The following is a 19,016-nucleotide window of genomic DNA, read 5'->3' as shown; positions in this document are numbered from 1 at the left end:
TTGTAGGGCTTCTGTGTCGTCACTCTGACATTATAACCAAGCAGCGTCCCTTTCCTTTCCATGCAATCACCGAGAGTCGCAAGAATATGAAAATTGATTAACTACTTACTGCCCATTTTGTGTGTTTGCCAATGACCAGTTTCCATCTAAATTTACTGCCTCAGTAACTGTTCAGTCTTGTATTTTATAACAGACACTTAACTAATTTGCAATTTTGAGTATTAACTTCATTCACTTAAATTAATGTAAAATGTCACTGGCAAAACTGATAACTAACGTTACAGCACAAATTAAGAGTGTGCAATTTCATTCAAAACACATTGAATGATGACTGCATGACACCTTATAGAATCATTAGGTAATAGAATATTTGCTGTAATTTTTAGTGCATAATAGTTACTTTTGTTCTTTATTTATTTACCAGAAAGCCCATTGGTGCAAGGCTACTGGCCATGACATTCAAAGTTAAGAAGAAATTGTATTGCTTTTATGTAAAAGAATTTAACAATGGATGTTATTGTTACTTTATTTAGAATGTGAAAGTGGTCAAGCTCTGATTATTTAAATATGTTAAAATGTAAAATAATGTAGAAGAAGCTGTAGCTAATCAGATGGACGGCTTCAGGAAAGGGAACTGCACTAGTCAGTTGAGTGACGATGATCGGCGCACGGGAAAATGCTGCTGGAGACAGGCAGAGAGGGACAGCTCTGGTCTAGACACCAAAGAGTACAGTGTGGCTGTAGACACCAAAGTGGACAGTACTGGTGGAGACACGAAAGAGGATGGTTGGTACTTAGGTAGCTAGGAAGTAAAATGACTTAGAAAATTTCGTGCTGTGTGGTATCATGGGACTTAGTCTCTGAGTGGTAAGCACCCACGAGCATGGTGTGAACTCTAACCTTTGGTGTAGTTAAGGAGGCAGAGTATTGGACTTATGTTTTGCGATGAGATTGTGAATGATCGAACTGCATCAAATGGATATGCACTCGAGTGTTTGCTTTCTGAATAAACATTATTCTAAACAAATCGCAACTGTGTGGCCTCAATTATTTATGGGTCGTTAATTTGGTTCCCAATAGTATTATTACTGTTATTATATGTTATGTTAACTTTGTATTTCGCAAACTTGCCATCAGCCACACAATTTAACCAATGGGTCACAAGTGTCTAATTTAGGGCGTGTAATGCAACACATGCGGATCAACCCCTAGACGAGTTTGGGCCGAGATATTTCGACAAAGAGCAACCACATGTGAGCCTGAACATCTTTGGTATGTTAGTTCGAACTCACATTTTCTCGCAGGCGTCACAACACATCCTGATAGTACCATCGAAACACAGTTTGTCCCAGTGGCACGAATTCATGATGAACTAATCCTTCATAGGCAAAGAAAACTATCAGCATGGCTTTGACATTTGACATGACCTGGTGGGCTTTTTTTGGTCTTGGAGAATATTTCCCAGCTCATTGTGAAGATTGATCCTTGGTTCAAATGGTTCAATTGGCTCTGAGCACTATGGGACTTAATATCTGAGGTCATCAGACCCCTAGAACTTAGAACTACTTAAACCTAACTAACCTAAGGATATCACACACATCCATGCCCCTGGCAGGGTTCGAACCTGCGACCATAGCGGTTGCGCGGTTCCAGACTGAAGCGCCTAGAACCGCTCGGCCACCCTGGCTGGCTAGTTCCTTGGTCTCAACATCATAACCATACACTTACGTATCATCACCAGTTATGATTCTCCTAAAGAACATCTCATTCTCATTTGCGGGATCCAAAAGCTCTTCACAGATTGCGAGGCGAAGGTCTTTCTGGTCTTGACTCATAAGCTGTGGGAGGAACTTGGCGGCAACACAGTGAATTCCAAGATGCTGTGTCAGGATTTTATGACATGATCCAATTGAAATGTTACAGTCTTCTGCAATCCCTTGGGCAGTCAGTCTGTGATTGACATGCACAATTTCGTTGATATTCCTGAGATGAGTAGACGTCGAAGGGCGTCGTGAAGAAGGATAATGGTTCAAATGGCTCTGAGCACTATGCGACTTAACTTCTGAGGTCATCAGTCGCCTAGAACTTAGAACTAATTAAACCTAACTAACCTAAGGACATCACACACATCCATGCCCGAGGCAGGATTCGAACCTGCGACCATTGCGGTCGCTCGGCTCCAAACTGTAGCGCCTAGAACTGCACGGCCACTCCGGCCGGCGAACAAGGGTAATCTTTGACTTCCTTCCGGCCATTTTTAAAGCAGCTGAACGATTCGTAACACCGAGTACGGCGTCAGCACTCATCACCATAGGCATATTGCATAATTTGGTGGGTCTGTGTAAAGGTTTTCTTGAGTTTCACGCAAAATTAAATGCAGACGCGTTGCTCCTCTAGCTCTGCAATCTCGAAATTCGCAAACTGTGTGACACACTGTTCTACTCAATACAGCACTGGGCAATTACTAACATACATAGAGCAATGAGACTTTCGGCAGTTACACATTAAACACAGACGTGTGCAGGGATGCCAACTTCATTTCGCTCCAACGAACCAGTGGTGCGAAGTTACAGATGTTCCAGATTTATTTTTTTACAGACCTCGTATGGTTCATTGGGTGTCTCATATTACTGTGTAGTAAGACCCTTCCAGAGTCTTGAATGAGCAACACAGTAGGAGGAAGCAAGGGCCACCGATGACCAGCCCTTCGAGCTGTCTGTGTAGCCTAGCCACCTTCTAAAGACTAAGCTGTTTGGAGCAAGGGATTGTGACCCAGCCACTGATCACCAGGTAGGAGTTTAAGGGTCCTGTATTGTCTGGCACATTGCCTTCAGAGTGTGTGCAGTAAGGATTTCACAGAGTACAGCCCACTTGCTGTGTGGTACTGGACTCTGGGCAAAAAGCCCAATATAATGTATCATGTCACAAGTTTGCACAATGCAGAAATGTTATTTTTACAAGTAGACCTCTGTCGTCACTAACACTTTTCGTAAAAAAACTGGAGGGTACCAGGCAGGCCAAGAGATATTAATCTCTTCTTTCCCATGGGAATCTAGGTTGGTGTTTATTGAAAGTTTTTTCTTCTCTCGTTGTGTGGTAGGAAGTGCAATAGTCAGCTCCCCTTCAACTGGAGTAGGAATGTCTCTCTCTCTTGAGGTGTGAAGGTGTCTCACTAGGTGTCTTAAAAAAAGATCGGTAATTGGGAATTTGGAGCTCTGTTTTCTTGGAATTCAATATGTGGGAAGGTAGCTGATTGAACAACTTATAAAACATTCGTTAGGTGGGACATTGGACCACTGTTTTTTTTAAAAAACATATTATTAATTAATGTTTAGAGGTGTTTCTCACTGGTTAAGTATCAGTTTTCTCGGCATTCTGAAGAGAGATGTGGAAACCATCACTTAGGTCTTGTAGATGTGGTGGAACAGACTCTGGACAGAGATGCAGAAGAGGACACACTAGCCTTGGAGATGTGACAGAAGGTAGACTTGTAGTTTTTAGGGGTCAGCACATCACTCAGAGGCTGATGACTAGTGTTTAGTAGCAGAGCCTATTGTGTGCATGACTAGACTTTTCGACTCATCAACTATGGTGAGAATATCTTGTAGCACTGCCTAACCAGGAAGGAGAGCAGTCAGGCATTTTTTGATGCATTGCTTTTAAACATGATTAGGTCCCATGATTTAACCCTTGGTCAAGTATCTGAGGGAGCATCCACTTGTACCAAGATTTTTAATTCAGTTGTTGAAAAACCCTCTTCTGATTATTATATGCTGATTTCACACATCTCTCTGTCCTGGTTGGAGCAATCACTGCATGTGCATATGCAGATGTCCTTTTCCAAGAATGATCTACTGAGATGCCGATCGTTCCCATCTCACAATTTCCTTGCAGGCTTTGTCAAATCAACCTAGCACTGCTTTAAATTTGTTTGAATGTTCACCATTGGTATTTTCCTGTCACTTTGTATTTTATTAAGCACATTAATGTGTAATTATTGCTTCTTGTTTATTTATGTGGTCACAAGGAGTTATTGTAAGAAATTGGGGTCAACTTGTACCAAGATTTTTAATTCAGTTGTTGACAAACCCTCTTCTGATTATTAAATCTTTAATGCTTTTTGTATGAACTAACTCTCAGTACTCATTAATGAGGATCATTATATTCACATTGTTAAAGCTGTTGTGCTACGGATTCACCTCCATATCTGAGTTCATGGGGAGTAATCTGTCTCTCAGTCATTTCAGCCAGTGCAGATCACTGAAGCAGGTGAAAGGTTTTTAGCCCAGATGGTGTCTTACAACAGTTCTTTACAACCTCTTGCTGATGACATGAACGTTTTTCCTACATGAGTAACTACTGGCAACTATTCTTATTTTAATATTTTAATTTATTTACAACAATTATATTTCAATATATTCATGAAAAGATTGATAATGGTAATTTAACAAAAATATTTTGAAACTGAAAGTTTTTATTTTTTAGGAATTTTATTTATTTTGCATCCTGGGAAAATATTATCAACACTTGAAGTGACGTGAGATCTGCATGAACAAATAATTGGAATTTTGGAGCTCGGAGAGTGTAATACCAGCGTTTTTAGTTAAGGAACAAAATGTAGTTCTTTCAAATCTGAATTAAAAGCTAAGTTACTGAAAAATTAGTTCTTTGTCGAAGGCTTCTGTCATGTACGTTTCGCTATTCAATGCAAGAATGGAAAGAAAGAAAGGAATTTTCAGTACATTTGGACAGATGGAGGAAATCCTTTATATACTCATATTTCCATGAGATAAATACTGATGAATGCCATCAAGTTTACAATTACCTAAACTACAGACAGAGGAATTATGTTTAGATGCATGCACTGAAAGGATAAGAATAATGTAAGAGTCAAAGAGAACATAGTAGGTTGCATCACTAAAATTTTAATGTTCTCAGGTGGTAGCTCACTGTTAAGAGCTGTTTGGAGAAGTTACATAGATTTCAAATGCTGCTAAACCAAAGGAACCAAAAGTTGCTGCATACTTTTACAGCAACAACTATTCTTGGTTTCTGTTGGACCATTCTAAATGACTTAGTGGTCATCAAACTGCAGCCCATGGGGCCATGTGTGACCCAAACCAATTATTAGTGTGACCCATGGTTTTCAGGCATGCTTTATAATAGTATGCATCTAATGGCTATGAGTCAGATCCAAAAACAGCAACAAATGTTAAGAGTATCATAACAGTGTAGTTTTCCTGGCCAGTAACAAAAATATTTACAGAGGCAGTAATATTTTAAGATTTCCTTAGCTGTAACTGATGTTGATGAGTTCAGCTGTGAGGTAAGTTAAGCTGCCACTTATCTCAGAGAAAGATGGGTAAATACTGGGCCCCCTGGGGGGGAGGCGGGGGGGGGAGGATGTAGAGTATGTGAGAGGTGGAATGTTTTGTTGTTTGTCTTCTGACAACTGAAGAGCACATGTGATTCATTTCGATTAGCTGCTACAGTTTAAATTTCAAATTGAAAGAACATGGATTTGTGAATGAGCATTATAGAGATGGACGTGTTGAAATGCGGATACTTGTAACAAAGAATATGAATTTTGGCTGTTGTAATCCAATGCAATAAGTAGAAGAAAAATAGAATAAAAATTAATAAATCTGTGTGATTATGTCTCATATTTTATTACATATTTAGAAATAAGAGCAGCTAGTGTTATTAATCAATTAATCATTGGCTGATACAGACAACACAACAACACTTTGTCAGGTAGTTACAGTGTCACAGCTCTGTGGTCATTAAGGATGGCAGCAATCTGAAAAACAGAATAGTTGACATGATGTGTTCCAAATGGTGCTGACTTCTAAAGATTAGCACTGGAGGACCAGTGCCCAAGTTATCATGCCTTTACTACGGCTAGTCTATTGAGTGCTCACAACATATAGTTTTGTGTAGGTTACCAATTAATAATCTGATTGATACATATGTGGAATGTGGTGTCATTCCACAACCTCCGCATTTGCTCTTCAACAAAAAGGTTCTATGACCACTGTTCTACATTAGTTCCAGTGACTAATAATGAGACAAATACAAATACAATACAAGTGATTATCAGCAAATAAGAAAGATTTTTTTGGGAGTTAGTTCCATAGATCAGATTTGTCATGACAAGGAACGTTTCAACGGAACAGAATGTTACAGAGACATCTAGATAAAAAAAGTAACAGGCTTGGATTTGAGCCCCAATGAATGTCGTATTTTATTTGTTATTAATTTAAAAGTAGAATGCTGTTTCTTGTTTTATTTTGAACTTTCTAATTATACTAAAGTATCGCCTTTTGCTTTAAGTGTTCTAGTTGTGAATGTAAGCAGCTATGCTAAATTTCTTATACCTCGTTTTTCTAATTTTGTTACGAAGACTTTATAATGTGTAACATCAAAATCTTGGAAAGGTCTGGGAAAATAGATGTAGTGCTTTTATACTGGTGAAATGGTTCAGCTACTGAAGTGGTCATCTGAATTTTTCAAAATTAATTTTTAGTCTATCACCTTGATGCCATCTAGTGAAAGAGATAATTTGTTCTTTAACTATTACACAACAAGTTTACATTTATAACCTACTATATAGCTTTAAATTTTTGAGATTTTATAATCACACTGACAATTCCGCAGATATCTTTTTGCTATATCAGTGCAAACATCTTTTCGGTCGGGTGTTCAGTACGTGAAGGCTGCAGTTCCTTTTAAAGGAACGTTTATCACCTACGAAACTAATAGGCAGATGTACTTCCTGCACCCACCAGCCAGTGCGTCGATATGTTAGCATGTATATGTAGTAGTTTTAGGCAGAAGAGTGTTATTGGTATCGTTCCCCGTATAATTCCCATTCGCCGCCGATTACACGGCTGTTAATTTTCCGTACCTGCTCTGGGACTATAATTTGGCAACAGTTTGCATCTGCTCCTCAGCTTTGTTATCCCTTGTGACTACCTGTGTGAATTATTTCGACACCTTGAATACGAGAATGCCCGTGATCTTCATCAGGACCGAGTTACGTATGACTGCTGTACCTATTCACAAAGACTACACTTTTCTCATCAACTCGTTTTTCTACACGTGCAGTGCCAGAGCTGCTATTGTGTCTGTAACAATTTTATTCTCTCCTGAAAGTTAATTGTCACGACAGAGCACACGAAGTATTGTTTTTTTCTTTTTTTGTAATTCAGCGTCTTTTCATTCAAAGACTGCATATATAACTAGTATGTTTTTTTCTGATGAAATCATTCGATGTTAAGGAATTCTGCAGATGTAGAAATGATAAGATCTAAATAACTGGAAATATGATGTATAAAACGATAATGAGCACACTATGCGTTGGGAAGCAGAGTCAGGAATGAAAGTAGCGCGAGCATACAATGTTGGCAGCATTTGACTCGGATTCGATTATTGTAAACAGAGCAGTGCTTGTGTTTGTTGGGTGGTGTAAGTGTTGAGGTTAAGTCATTTGTTCGGTAATTGAGTCTCGTTTACTGGGGAAGTGACTTAATAGTAGAGTCGCTCAAATTTGAAAACTTAGTTTAGTCCAACAATATATTTTGTAATTATCATTATCACCAAAAATAATTAATTTTGCATTCTAGAATAGACAGCTAAATACAAGCACTGGCCCACGTTCAGTGTTACGGTTCTTCATTCTTACGTTCGAAATGACTTTAGCAAAACCGAGAGGCGAACTCAGGCAAGTTCGGAAAAAAGAAGATGCCAAGAATAAACCCAAAGCTACATCACCTAAACCTGATAACAAGGAGGAGCAAACAAAAGACAAACCACCGTAAGAAATTATACATATTAGTTGTTTTGGCTACTTTGAAGGCCATTTTCGCAGAACTGTTTGCCTATTGTTGTACAAGAGTTTCTGGCAACTTTATGCCCAACTGAATTTTCCTCGCTATCAAACTTGCACATCGAAAGGGGATTAAGGCCTAGTTAAAAGCTGGAAAAACAAAAGAAATTTTCCATTTGCAAACACCGAAATTAAATTTAAAATCAAACAAAAATGCTTCTTTCATAGCAAATAGGCCAACTAATGTTCCCGTGACCAGGTTTTGTTTAAAAACTAGTAAAATTTTCTATTCCAATGGCGAAATTGTTTGTAAATATGGTATCATTAAATCTGTAAGTGAATTATGTATTTGTGCACGAAAACCAACGATATTAAACAGCATGGAAGCTTCACACTGTAATTTTATAAATGTATGATTTACAACTAATTTGTATGGCACTTAACATCTAGCCAATGTAGTAGTTAATAGTGACATTTGAAAACCAGAAAAATTACAAAGCACAACTATGAAGACAGATAAATACCTTAATTTAGTCTAACAGGAAGTGACAAGATAAGTGAGAAATCCAGTCTAATGAAAACTGAATCCGATAAAAATTTCAGGATCCCTTTAAGCGCACACTGTGGTAGCATTAAATATGGAGAGCTTGTTGTATGCTTAACAGTATCCCACTTTATTTTTTGATCAGTGTAGTAATTACCATTAATTCAGTTTTCCATGAAAAATATCTGAGAAAACACCAATTTAAAAGATGATGTAGATTCTAAATAAATGCAATATAAATGTATTCCTTAACAAGCCAGTTATGTTAGTGTCACATATTTCATGCACTTCAAAGAACTTGGTTTCTTTATATCCTATTTCTTTCTTCCAACCTTCTATTTCTCAATCCTATTTCTTTCTTCCAACCTTCTATTTCTCACTGCCCACATTCATTGCCCTCCCTCCATACCCCATCCACATGATTTTCTGTTCCAATATTCCTTTCTTTGTTGTTACTTTCATGTAAGAGAGATATATTTCTTTGCAATATGTTATTTGAATGTTAAAGATTATTATTTTCTCTTAGCTTCTTTTTTCCCTTTTGTTTTGTTTTTGATTCTTATTCTTGTTAAGAGATGTATACTTCAAAAATTTGTTGGTGACAGGTTCAGCATCAGTTTTGATACTGCAGTGAAACTGTTTCTTCTAAATCAGGGTTTAGAGAACAAAGGATTTAAGAATGAAATATATTTGTCATATTTCATTTTACAAATTACTAGTGTAGTTCGTTTGCTCAACATCCATCTATTTTGTGCAAATTTCTGTAATGCACTGAGTGGCAGAGCATATTTTTTGTTGTACAACATATAGGCCTATATTAAGACTTCCTCCCTCTACTGGAGAATGAGGAAAAATGACTGTAACTATTCATGTGTGTGAGCTGTTACTTGTCGTCTTCGATCCTTTGTAAGTGATATTCTGGATGCTAGAGTATGTTGTACCTTGACATGTGTATCTTTCATGAGATGTTAGACATTTCTCTTCGTGTATTTATCAGTTCAGATTTTAAAACCTTTCTGTTACTCTTTTATTATTATTATTATTATTATTATTATTATTATTTTAAATGCTCTGTGTCATCTCATCATGTTTCAAAGATCACATCAAAAAGGGGAACCTTTGAGGATTTGTAATGAAACAAAACATGCATTAAGAAAAATGTACAACTAATTCAGAAAACCAAATAAGGGCACCACTTTGATGATACTACTGATCTCTTTGACCTACCAAAGTGCAAAATTGATTGATACATATAAGTACTTATCAAACATGAAATGTATGCGTGCAGCCCCATAAACGTGGCTGTTGTAACAATGGAAATTGGGAGTGTGATCATGGAAATATAGAGGAAAGGGCAGCAAATAAGTAAGGGCCATTCCGTGCCAAGTGGTCTAATATCGAGAAATGTTCCCACATGACCATCATGGATTTTGATGAAATTTTGTATGAACATTCACACGTTCTCAATGAACACTGGTAAAGCTTCAGTTTCAGAAATTCAATACTTGCAGAGATATAGTTACTTGTTTGAAACCATAGCACAGCTTCCAATAGTGCATCCTTGAATTTTCAGCAACTTTGAGATATCTCTCTAAGTATTTACATGAAAGAAACAAAACTTGGCCATCTTATACAACTTTTAGAGCTCTTTAAAGTAAAATATTAAGAAAAGGATTTCTGAGAAATTTTCATATAGATAATTTGAAGCAAAGTTGGGCAAAAAAATATCTGTTTAGAAAAAAAAACGCGAACTTTAGTTTTTTATATCTCCCAAAAGTAATTGTGGGATGTACATGAAACATTGCACACCATAACTCACCAACACAAGGTCTTAGAATATAAAATTTCATTCTCCTATTGCTTTCCATTATTTCACAAATCTAGGGTGAAGTTGACGATTTTTCAAAAAGTGCTAAAAATGGGTATTTTTAGTCAAATTTTTCAAAAAGGTGTTTTCTCCAAACTTCTAAACTATGGTCATTAGAAAGGGCATATTCTAAACTATCTAGAAAAGTGGACTTGGTTTTGCAATGCAAGCATATAAGGCCCTAAAAAGTAGCATCATCAAAGAGGCGCACTGGAAGTTTGAACACATTTTTCTGGCACCCAAATTATACCTGAAATCTTTTATTTTGCCTTATACATGTTTATTAATGTCTGGGGTAAGTGAAATAAGAAGTCCTGATGAATAGGACCTAGCTTAAGTCTGAATAGCAAAAGAATAAAAATAGAAACAATGTTATTTCTTAATTGTCACCTCGTCCCCCCCCCCCCCACTCTCTCTCTCTCTCTCTCTCTCTCTCTCTCTCTCTCTCTCTCTCTCTCTCTCTCTCACACACACACACACACACACACACACACACACGCTTATTATTAAGAATGAATGTAAATCGTGAAATTTATTGGCATAATCATCTAATTATTTGTTGCCTGTTTAATGAACAACACCAGCTTACTGATGGAAAAGAAGTGTATAAATGAGATGCTGTGGTCCATGGTGGCTTAACCACTGCTAGTTTCATTTCACCTGAGAAAACCAGCATTCCCATAGCCATAGGGGCCACGCCCGATAGCTTAGCAACAACAGCTACGGGTGGGTTTCTTTACCACAGGATCCCAAGCCGGATAGTAAAATTATTTAAGTGCCCTGTGTAAAATTAGAAGGCCCTCTTGGGTTCCTTAGTTTGTTTCCTCTAAGTTGTTTCAGTTTTTGATATGCTACATTAATTTTCTGATGAATATCAAGAGGAATGGTGTATTGCCGGCCAGACGAATTTACTGATGGAGCTGGAATAACTACAATAATGTGGTGCTCCGAAACCCAGCACTTGTCACTTCTTGGTGGCCAATAAAATGAATTTGCTGGACCATGTGGGTGCATAAAGTTTATTAATGCATCCCTTTGCTCTGTGGAGGTCTCACAGATATTCCCAATCCACCACACGTTTTCATAGATGCATGCAACATATTGTCCTGGTTGGAGAGCAGACATTAATATGCCTCCTTGATTACTGTGACCCATTTTAGCTAGAAAAGATGAACAATCATTTGAAACTCTGCTGACCTGAATTGTTGTTTCATCAATAGGTAAAAAGTGATGATTTTCTCTAGTGCCTGCTACAGTTTGTCCAAGTTTAAATCTCTCTTCTTGTGGCACAATATTTTTTTCAATTTCATCTTTACTGACGAAAACAAATTTCCATTAATGTTTTCAGAGCAGAAGTGAAACAGATCTAGGGGAGTTATAATTTGTCCATTAAGTGGCCGTTGCAAGCTTGCTCTTGCTGCTAACCGCTTTGTTGTACCTCCAATCCCATCACAAGGTGATTTCCCGTGACTAGTAGCAAAAAAATTCCATTTGGCTGTCATTTGGTTGTTAATTGGAAAAGCTAATGAATTTGAATGCTAAATAAAGTTGAGGTAGCAGATCTATCTGTAACATTGCCTAATGTTTACGTTCATGTCATATTCAAACCCACTTTTCATGATAAAAGCTAATACTGGATGGCAGATTCGGTAACAGTGCATTAGATGGTGAACAAGCCTCACAATAGTGTTTTGATGCATGTTATGTACAGATATAGTTACATAAAATATGAAAAATGCAAAGAGGGGCCACTTCATGACTTTTAGCCAGAAATTTAGTATTTTAGGTTATGTTAGAATTCACTGTCGATAAAATAGCCACATGTAATGTTAAGTCATTGCACTGTTTTTAATTGAAGAACTCTGTTGGCTTTCTACATCCAAGAGACAACTCACTGTGAGATGCATAATTTAATTCCATGTTTGTCACCATAAATGCATATTTCAGTGTATACGCCATTAGATAACTACCACAATCTTTTCAGTGGTGATAATTTTTCATGTACTACCTCCCTGTGGTAGAGTGGAGCTCACAAACATTCTGGTTCATGTTTACTGCAAGCTGCATGAGTGGACCCAGACCATGGTACAGTCAGCACCTACAAAACATTGCCAAGTCAACGCCAGCTTTGACTGCACCATTCACACACTGTCTTTTAAATGCCTCATTTGGATGTTGGTGCATCGACTCCTAGCTTCAAATGAAATGAAGCAAAATTATAACTTACCAGACACACCTTCAAGCAGTTTCTGTGTTGTCTAGTCCACTGAAGATGTGCAGCTTTATGTTCTGCTGTGAGCAGTGGCCTTTTGCAAGGTAACCATCTCCAAATATCCATTGCACACATTTCCCTTCATAGTATTTTCTTGGAAGCTGATTGAGGTGGACCTGTGTTTACTGGCAGCAACAATTCCTGTCGGGTTTGAAACTGATTGTTATTGACAAGGTGTGACACTTGTCTCCAGGCCCTGTCAGCTAGAATTGTTTGAAGACCAGACCACATATGCTGTGTTACATGGCCGTGAGTGCTTTTGTTGATGTTCATCTTATATCCTCCTTTCAAGATCATGTCCATTCCTTTCAGCTGCCCTTCCAAGTCCTTTGCTGTCTTTTAGAGCATTTCAGTGTCATTGGCTAACCTCAAAGTTTGTATTTCTTCTCCCCTGACTTTAGTTCCTGCTGCAAATTTTTCTTTTGTTTCCTTTACTGCATGCTCAATGTACAGATTGAAAAACATAGGGGATAGGCTATGAACCTGCCTCACTCCCTTCTCAACCACTGCTTCCATTTCATGCCCCCCTACTCACATAACTGCCTCTGGTTTCTGTACAAGTTGTAAATATTGTTTCACTCCCTGTATTTTACCCCTGCTACCCTCAGAATTTCAAAGAAAGTATTCCACTCAACATCGTCAAAAGCTTTATCTTAATTCTACAAATGCTATAAATATAGGTTTACATTTTGTTAACCTATCTTCTGTTATTAGACTTAGGGCCAGTATTGCCTCACATATTCCTACATGTCTCTGAAATCCAAACCGATCTTCCCCGAGGTCGAATCTACCAGTTTTTCCATTCTTCTGTAAAGAATTTTAGTTAGTATTTTGCACCCATGTCTTAAGGGGGTTGGAACTGTAATAGTGGCAACTATTTATTTACAGCTCGTGCAAAATAGATATGTTTTTCAAAGTTTTACCTACCTTCAAAGTAGTCACCAGCATTGTATATAAATCATTACCAGCGATGTGGAAGTCGTAGGATACACTTAGCAGTGCCAGTTGTGTTGACAGTTTGAGCGGCGCGGTCTACTGCCCGACAAATTTGTAGCCCTCGTATCAAACTATTAGTTTGGTAATATTCGTACCTATCAGCACCTGCTTTCTTTGGAATTGCAATTATTATATTCTTTTTGAAATGTGGGGGTACCACAGAAATCGTAAATCAGGATGACCAGACAGGGCAAACCCCACCCTCTTTAATATGAGGTCAGTGTCTTAACTACAACACTGCTTCATCCATTGGTCCTTATTGTACAGTGTTCTTTGATTTATACAGAATTTGCTCCAGGTAACTTACAAAACATAATTTTGGTCTTCATTGCTGTACCCTCTAAGGACACCTGCAGGTGATTTGCTGCTACTCTTCTTGCACCAACTCTAATTGGGTCAGAAAACTGACTCCAGCCCTGTAAACATGCACCAGTGCCCCATGAACATGTTGATGTCCTCCCCTTCATACACCTGAAAAATTGAGTCAGCATCCACCCATGATGAGGTGGATGTTGAATCTGTGCAAATGACAATACATAACCATCATACACTACAGATTGACAGTATTATGAAAAGGATAGATTGCCACTTGTTATAGGCTACAGAGTTGATGTTAAGTTGCAGACAGGCACAACAAAATAACTGATACACATTTGAGCTTTTGGTAAAAATACCTCCTTCTAAAATAGAAAGAAGCACAACTCACACTCGTGACCACTGTCTCTGGCCACTGAGGCCGGATTCAGGTGAGTAGCGATCCGTCCTTTCTGTAATATGGTCGTTATTTTAACCAGCGCAAAAATTGCCTGCAGTATTTATTTTATTTGTGTAATATATCTATTTGTTGGAGTGAATAAGCAAGAATTTAGGTAGTTGTAGAAAAATATCTAGAGTATGTGCTGTCATGGTGTTATAATTTTTGTGAATTATTTAAACCTGCCTATTATATTTAGGCCCTAATTTAAGTACGGGCAGATTTGGCCCCCATAGATATCAGTGAGACATCTTTTCTCATTAAAGTAATTCTCAATGTGGCAGAAAGAAATGCAGTTTCTGACCGTTCCTACTGCTGTATTGTGTTGCCATTGTTGTTTTGAAATAAATCTCCTTTGTTGTTCAAGCAGTTCTAATAAAATGTCTTGTCAGTATCAGAGGTTTCACACAGATGAAGAGGTGTCAGTTATAATAAATGAAGCAAGTGAAGGTGATGAAAGTGATCCACAAGAAGAAGATACAGTTGTGACATTCGATAGTGACGCAGCAATTGAAAATGAGTCAAGTTCACAGAGTTCATCCCCTGATGAGCAGCATGCATCTGCTTCCAGCATCATTGTTACAGCAAAAAGCGGTAGGGAATATATTATTGCGCCTCCAAGACAAGTACACAGGTCAGTACAAAATATAGTTAATTTTTGTGAATGTTTGACTCGTGAAGGCTTGACCTCTAATGTGTCAGAATCTTTCAAAAAGTTTATAACTCCCGAAATAATGAAGATAATCGTGGAGTATACAAACCAAGTCTGCTGCTCATGGTAGTGTTCTTGCTTCCCGAGCACGGGGCACCGGGTTCGATTTCCGGCGGGGTCAGGGATTTTCACCTGGCCCAAGATGACTGGGTGTGTTGTTTCATCATCATCATCATCATTCATCCCCATTACGGACGGAGCATGGCAACAGCAAACCACCTCCATTAGGATCTTGCCTAATATGGCAGTGCGGGTCTCCCACATCGTTCCCCTATGCTCTGTCAAGTAGCATGGGACTTCATTTCCATTCCATACAAACCAAGAAGCTTGTAATAAGAACTTAAAACCTACAACCATAGAAGAAATGTATGCCTTCATTGGTATTTTGATACTCGTGGGCACAAATAATGACACTAGACTGCATCTTGAGGACTTATGGGGGAAAGTACTGTGAAAGAATATCTACATAGCTACAATGAGTCATATTCAATGTGAAGAACTTATGTCCCTGATTAGATTTTATGATAAAGAAACAAGGACCGAAAGATGAAACTGAAGTTTTTGACAAAATTGACAAAATGTTTGTGAAATACTACCTACCAAGTGCAGATCTAACAATCGATGAAATGCTCTCCTTATTTCAAGAAAGATGTCCCTTAAAAAGACAAGCCTGGGAAGTATGGCATATAGATTAGGATGTTATCAGACGCACACACCAGGTATGCTCTAAAAATGGAAGTCTATGCAGGGATGGATGAGGGATCTGCCAAGGAATGGAGTGCAAAGGCAGTTGTTAGATGCCCAGTGAATCCACTGGCAGGAATTGGAAGAAATAAACAACAGGTCATTATTAGACTTCCATAGATCCCTGAGGAGCTTTACAATGATGACAAGTTAACTTTGGTGAGAACATTGAAAAGTAATAGAAAACACATACCAGAACAGCTAAACAAGGTGCAGGGTCGGGAGCTGTATTCCTCTAAGTTCTTATTCACAGATCCGAAAACAGGCAACGCACCAGTTACTGTTGTTTCATACATCTCCACACTGAAGGCTACTAAGAATCTCCTACTTCAACAAGGTGGAAAAGTCAACAGAGAAAAAAAAAGGAATATCTATCTCTACTACAATGAAACCAAAGGGGGCATGCACAGCATTGATCAGATGATGTGTTGTCCATTATTAAATTCCTCCAGGTATTTGGACTAATTGCTGAAATTGTGAAGTGCAGTATTTGCTTTGAGAACATGAAGTTGACCGGAGCTCCGGCACCTCTTCGGACCAGATATGGGGGTACATGTGGCGGTGACAGTGTGATAACATCTGGTGCTCCATTGGATGCGGTACGTGGTTCGAGAAATCTAGGCTGGCCACGGGAGAGATTATTTTGTTGACATACTATTTCTCTTATAGGTCCTCGATTAGTTTTTGTGTGAATGGGACTGGAGTGAGTAAGAGAACAGTGTTAGACTGGTTTCCTTTTTGTAGGTAAGTGTGTTTCGAGTATGTGAAGTACAGGGGTAAGTTGGGTGGGCCGGGAGTGGTGGTTGAGATCAGCAAGTCGCAGTTTGGAAGAGGAAGGGTAAATCTCTGTTTGGTTTGTGGGTGTGGGGGGGGGGGGTGGGGGGTGTATGCTGACTGTGTTTTCAGAGTTTTGTAGGGCTATACTACGAGGGAATTGGTGGGGTTAATTGAAGAGTATATTGAGGAGGAGAGTACTGCAGTTTCAGATGCTTTTTCGTCTTAGAGGGGTTTTGATCATTTAGTTGTGAACCATAGTTAAGAGTTTATAAATTATGAAACCGGGGCATGTACTGATACAATAGAGGGGTTTTGGGTATCAATTAAATCAGTCATCAGATGGTGAAGAGACACTCTTCTAACCTGCAGTCTCATTCAGATGAGTATTGCTGGCGGAAGAATGTCCTTGGGGATTATTATGTTTTTCTGAGGGCTGTGGGTAAGATGTATAGGTCGAAGGTGATTAGTTGAGAGGGTTTGGTATGTGCTGGTGGGGGGGGGGGGTTGTGGGTAATCAATGCGGGTTTAGGTAGGTTGGTTTTGGTTGGGGGAGGGGGATTGTTTTATGATTATGTTGTAGAGTACATTTTTGTTGCAGTAGTTGTTGATCTGTAAGGTGTGAGTTTCGTTTTCTTTGTGGTTTTTGTTTTTTTTTGGGGGGGGGGGTGATGGTTGGGGTTGGCAGGTTGTGGGTGTTTGGGTTTTTGTGTGTGTGTGTGTGTGTGTGTGTGTGTGTGTGTGTGTGTGAGAGAGAGAGAGAGAGAGAGAGAGAGAGAGAGAGAGAGAGAGAGTGCTTGGGGTGGCCAACCTAGTTTGCAGAACTGGAATTTGTTGGTGGTGAGTATATATATTTATGTTGTACTGATTGTGTTTTTATTTCTGTAGGGATGTTTGATTTTTACATTTTTGAGGTACGCCTATTGTGGGTTTGGTTTTATTTTTCATAGTTGTAGGTGTTGATTTTTTGGCATCATCAGCTGTGGTTGACCTACATAGATTAAGGGAAATGTCCAGTTGCAATTTTTGTAGATGTTGGTATTTTGGTATCGTCAGCTGTGGTTGACCTATATAGGTCAAGGGGAATGTCCAATTTTTGTAGTTGTTGGTATTGGTGTTTCGGTATCATCAGCTGTGGTTGACCTGTATAGGTTAAGGGAAATGTCTGATTCAACTTTATGTCCAATTCCAAGTTTTTTAGTTGTAGATGTTGGTGGTTTGGTATTGTCAGCTGTGGTTGACCTATATTAATCAAGAGAAATGTCAGACTCCAATTTTTGTAGTTGTAGGTGTTTGCCCCCCCCCCCCCCCCCCCCATCGTTTTGTGTTTCTTGGGATTATGGTGCGCTTTTTTTTTATTTTAATATTTAGCTTATCCCCACCCTAAAACACTCAATTTGTCCTGTTTGCTGTTTGACTATATTTTTGGAGGGAGATATTATCATTATCGTATTTATATGTATTTTTGTGTTTGTTGCCGTATGTATGTAGTGATGTCATAGGTGCCGTATTGAAGATGCTGAGAATGGTCATTTCCGCCATATTGATAATGTCTCAGGTCAGAGCAGACAAGTGGAATCGGACGCTTCTGTAATCCCCGGAGGAACTATCAGTTTCAAAATTTGCCAGTGCCATAGGATTTTCTATTAGTATACCCCCACATTTGATTTGTATTTTGTTATACTTGTGTTTGACTTTTCCATTTTCACGTTTTATAAAACCCATACTACTTTGCTTTTATTTTCAAGATTATGTACATTTTTTTTTTCATTTTTTTGCAGGAAGCGTTACCCTCCTGTATATTTTTTCATACCTTGGTAGTAATCTAAATACAGTGGATTAACATAGTGCTTCCATAAAGACCTGAGAAATTTAAGTGTCAGCGTGTACTTTCTAATAGCTACAGTTATTTTTATTAGCTGCTGAAATGCCTACGTTTGGAAAATTAATTTAAACAATGTGCAGAATTTAGAGAAGTTAGCTACTACATTGTTTTCCATGTACATTTCATCCCAGGTTTGATTTACCAATGCCCTAGAAAAAGTATCTATTTTACACTCCAAGAAGAATCATTTGCAGCCTGTCTGTAGCTTTATTATCTGGCAGTAATGCTCAAAAAGATCATGATGTCTTACGAATACTTTACAATTCTTCCTGTCAACATATGTTTGCGAAAGGCCTAAAACTAAACTTTTTGATGCTCTTCTAGCAGAGTTTACCATTTCTATCACACCAAAAGTGCTCAAAATATTTAGGACATTATTACTGATTTCATCCTCAACACTAGTGATAGTTTTGGAGGCTGCAATTCTTTCTAGGACTTCAGTTAGATAGCCAATAAAATTCTTCAGGGATTGTGACCGTGTTGTTAACATGTAAAATTTTGAAATGTTTTGGTGACTATTGCAAATGGCCTTCCTCAGGATTTTGCACTGAACTAGAAAAACTTAATTTCTTACATGGTAAGGAAAGAAGCTGTTTTTGTAGTCTGATTGGGTATTGAAAATTAGGCATGCCAGTAGTCT

At 38.3% G+C, this 19,016-nt stretch overlaps 1 protein-coding gene across 1 annotated transcript in view; it reads left to right on the top strand.

Annotated features, from left to right (window-relative positions):
* Nucleotides 1-7,438: 7,438 nt before the first annotated feature.
* The window catches only part of LOC126253550 (2-oxoglutarate and iron-dependent oxygenase domain-containing protein 3-like), a 41,447-nt gene continuing 29,869 nt past the window's right edge, over nucleotides 7,439-19,016 (top strand). The window contains exons 1-2 of the mRNA XM_049954956.1: nucleotides 7,439-7,467; nucleotides 7,626-7,816. Of these exons, the coding sequence (XP_049810913.1) occupies nucleotides 7,692-7,816 (125 nt within the window). The 5' untranslated portion in view covers nucleotides 7,439-7,467; nucleotides 7,626-7,691. The remainder of the gene's footprint in view (nucleotides 7,468-7,625; nucleotides 7,817-19,016) is intronic.

This window comes from Schistocerca nitens, chromosome 4 (assembly GCF_023898315.1).
Source record: "Schistocerca nitens isolate TAMUIC-IGC-003100 chromosome 4, iqSchNite1.1, whole genome shotgun sequence".
Classification (NCBI taxonomy): Eukaryota; Metazoa; Arthropoda; class Insecta; order Orthoptera; family Acrididae; genus Schistocerca; species Schistocerca nitens.
Note: the sequence above shows the minus strand (reverse complement) of the source record. Positions and strands in the feature narration are given on the sequence as shown.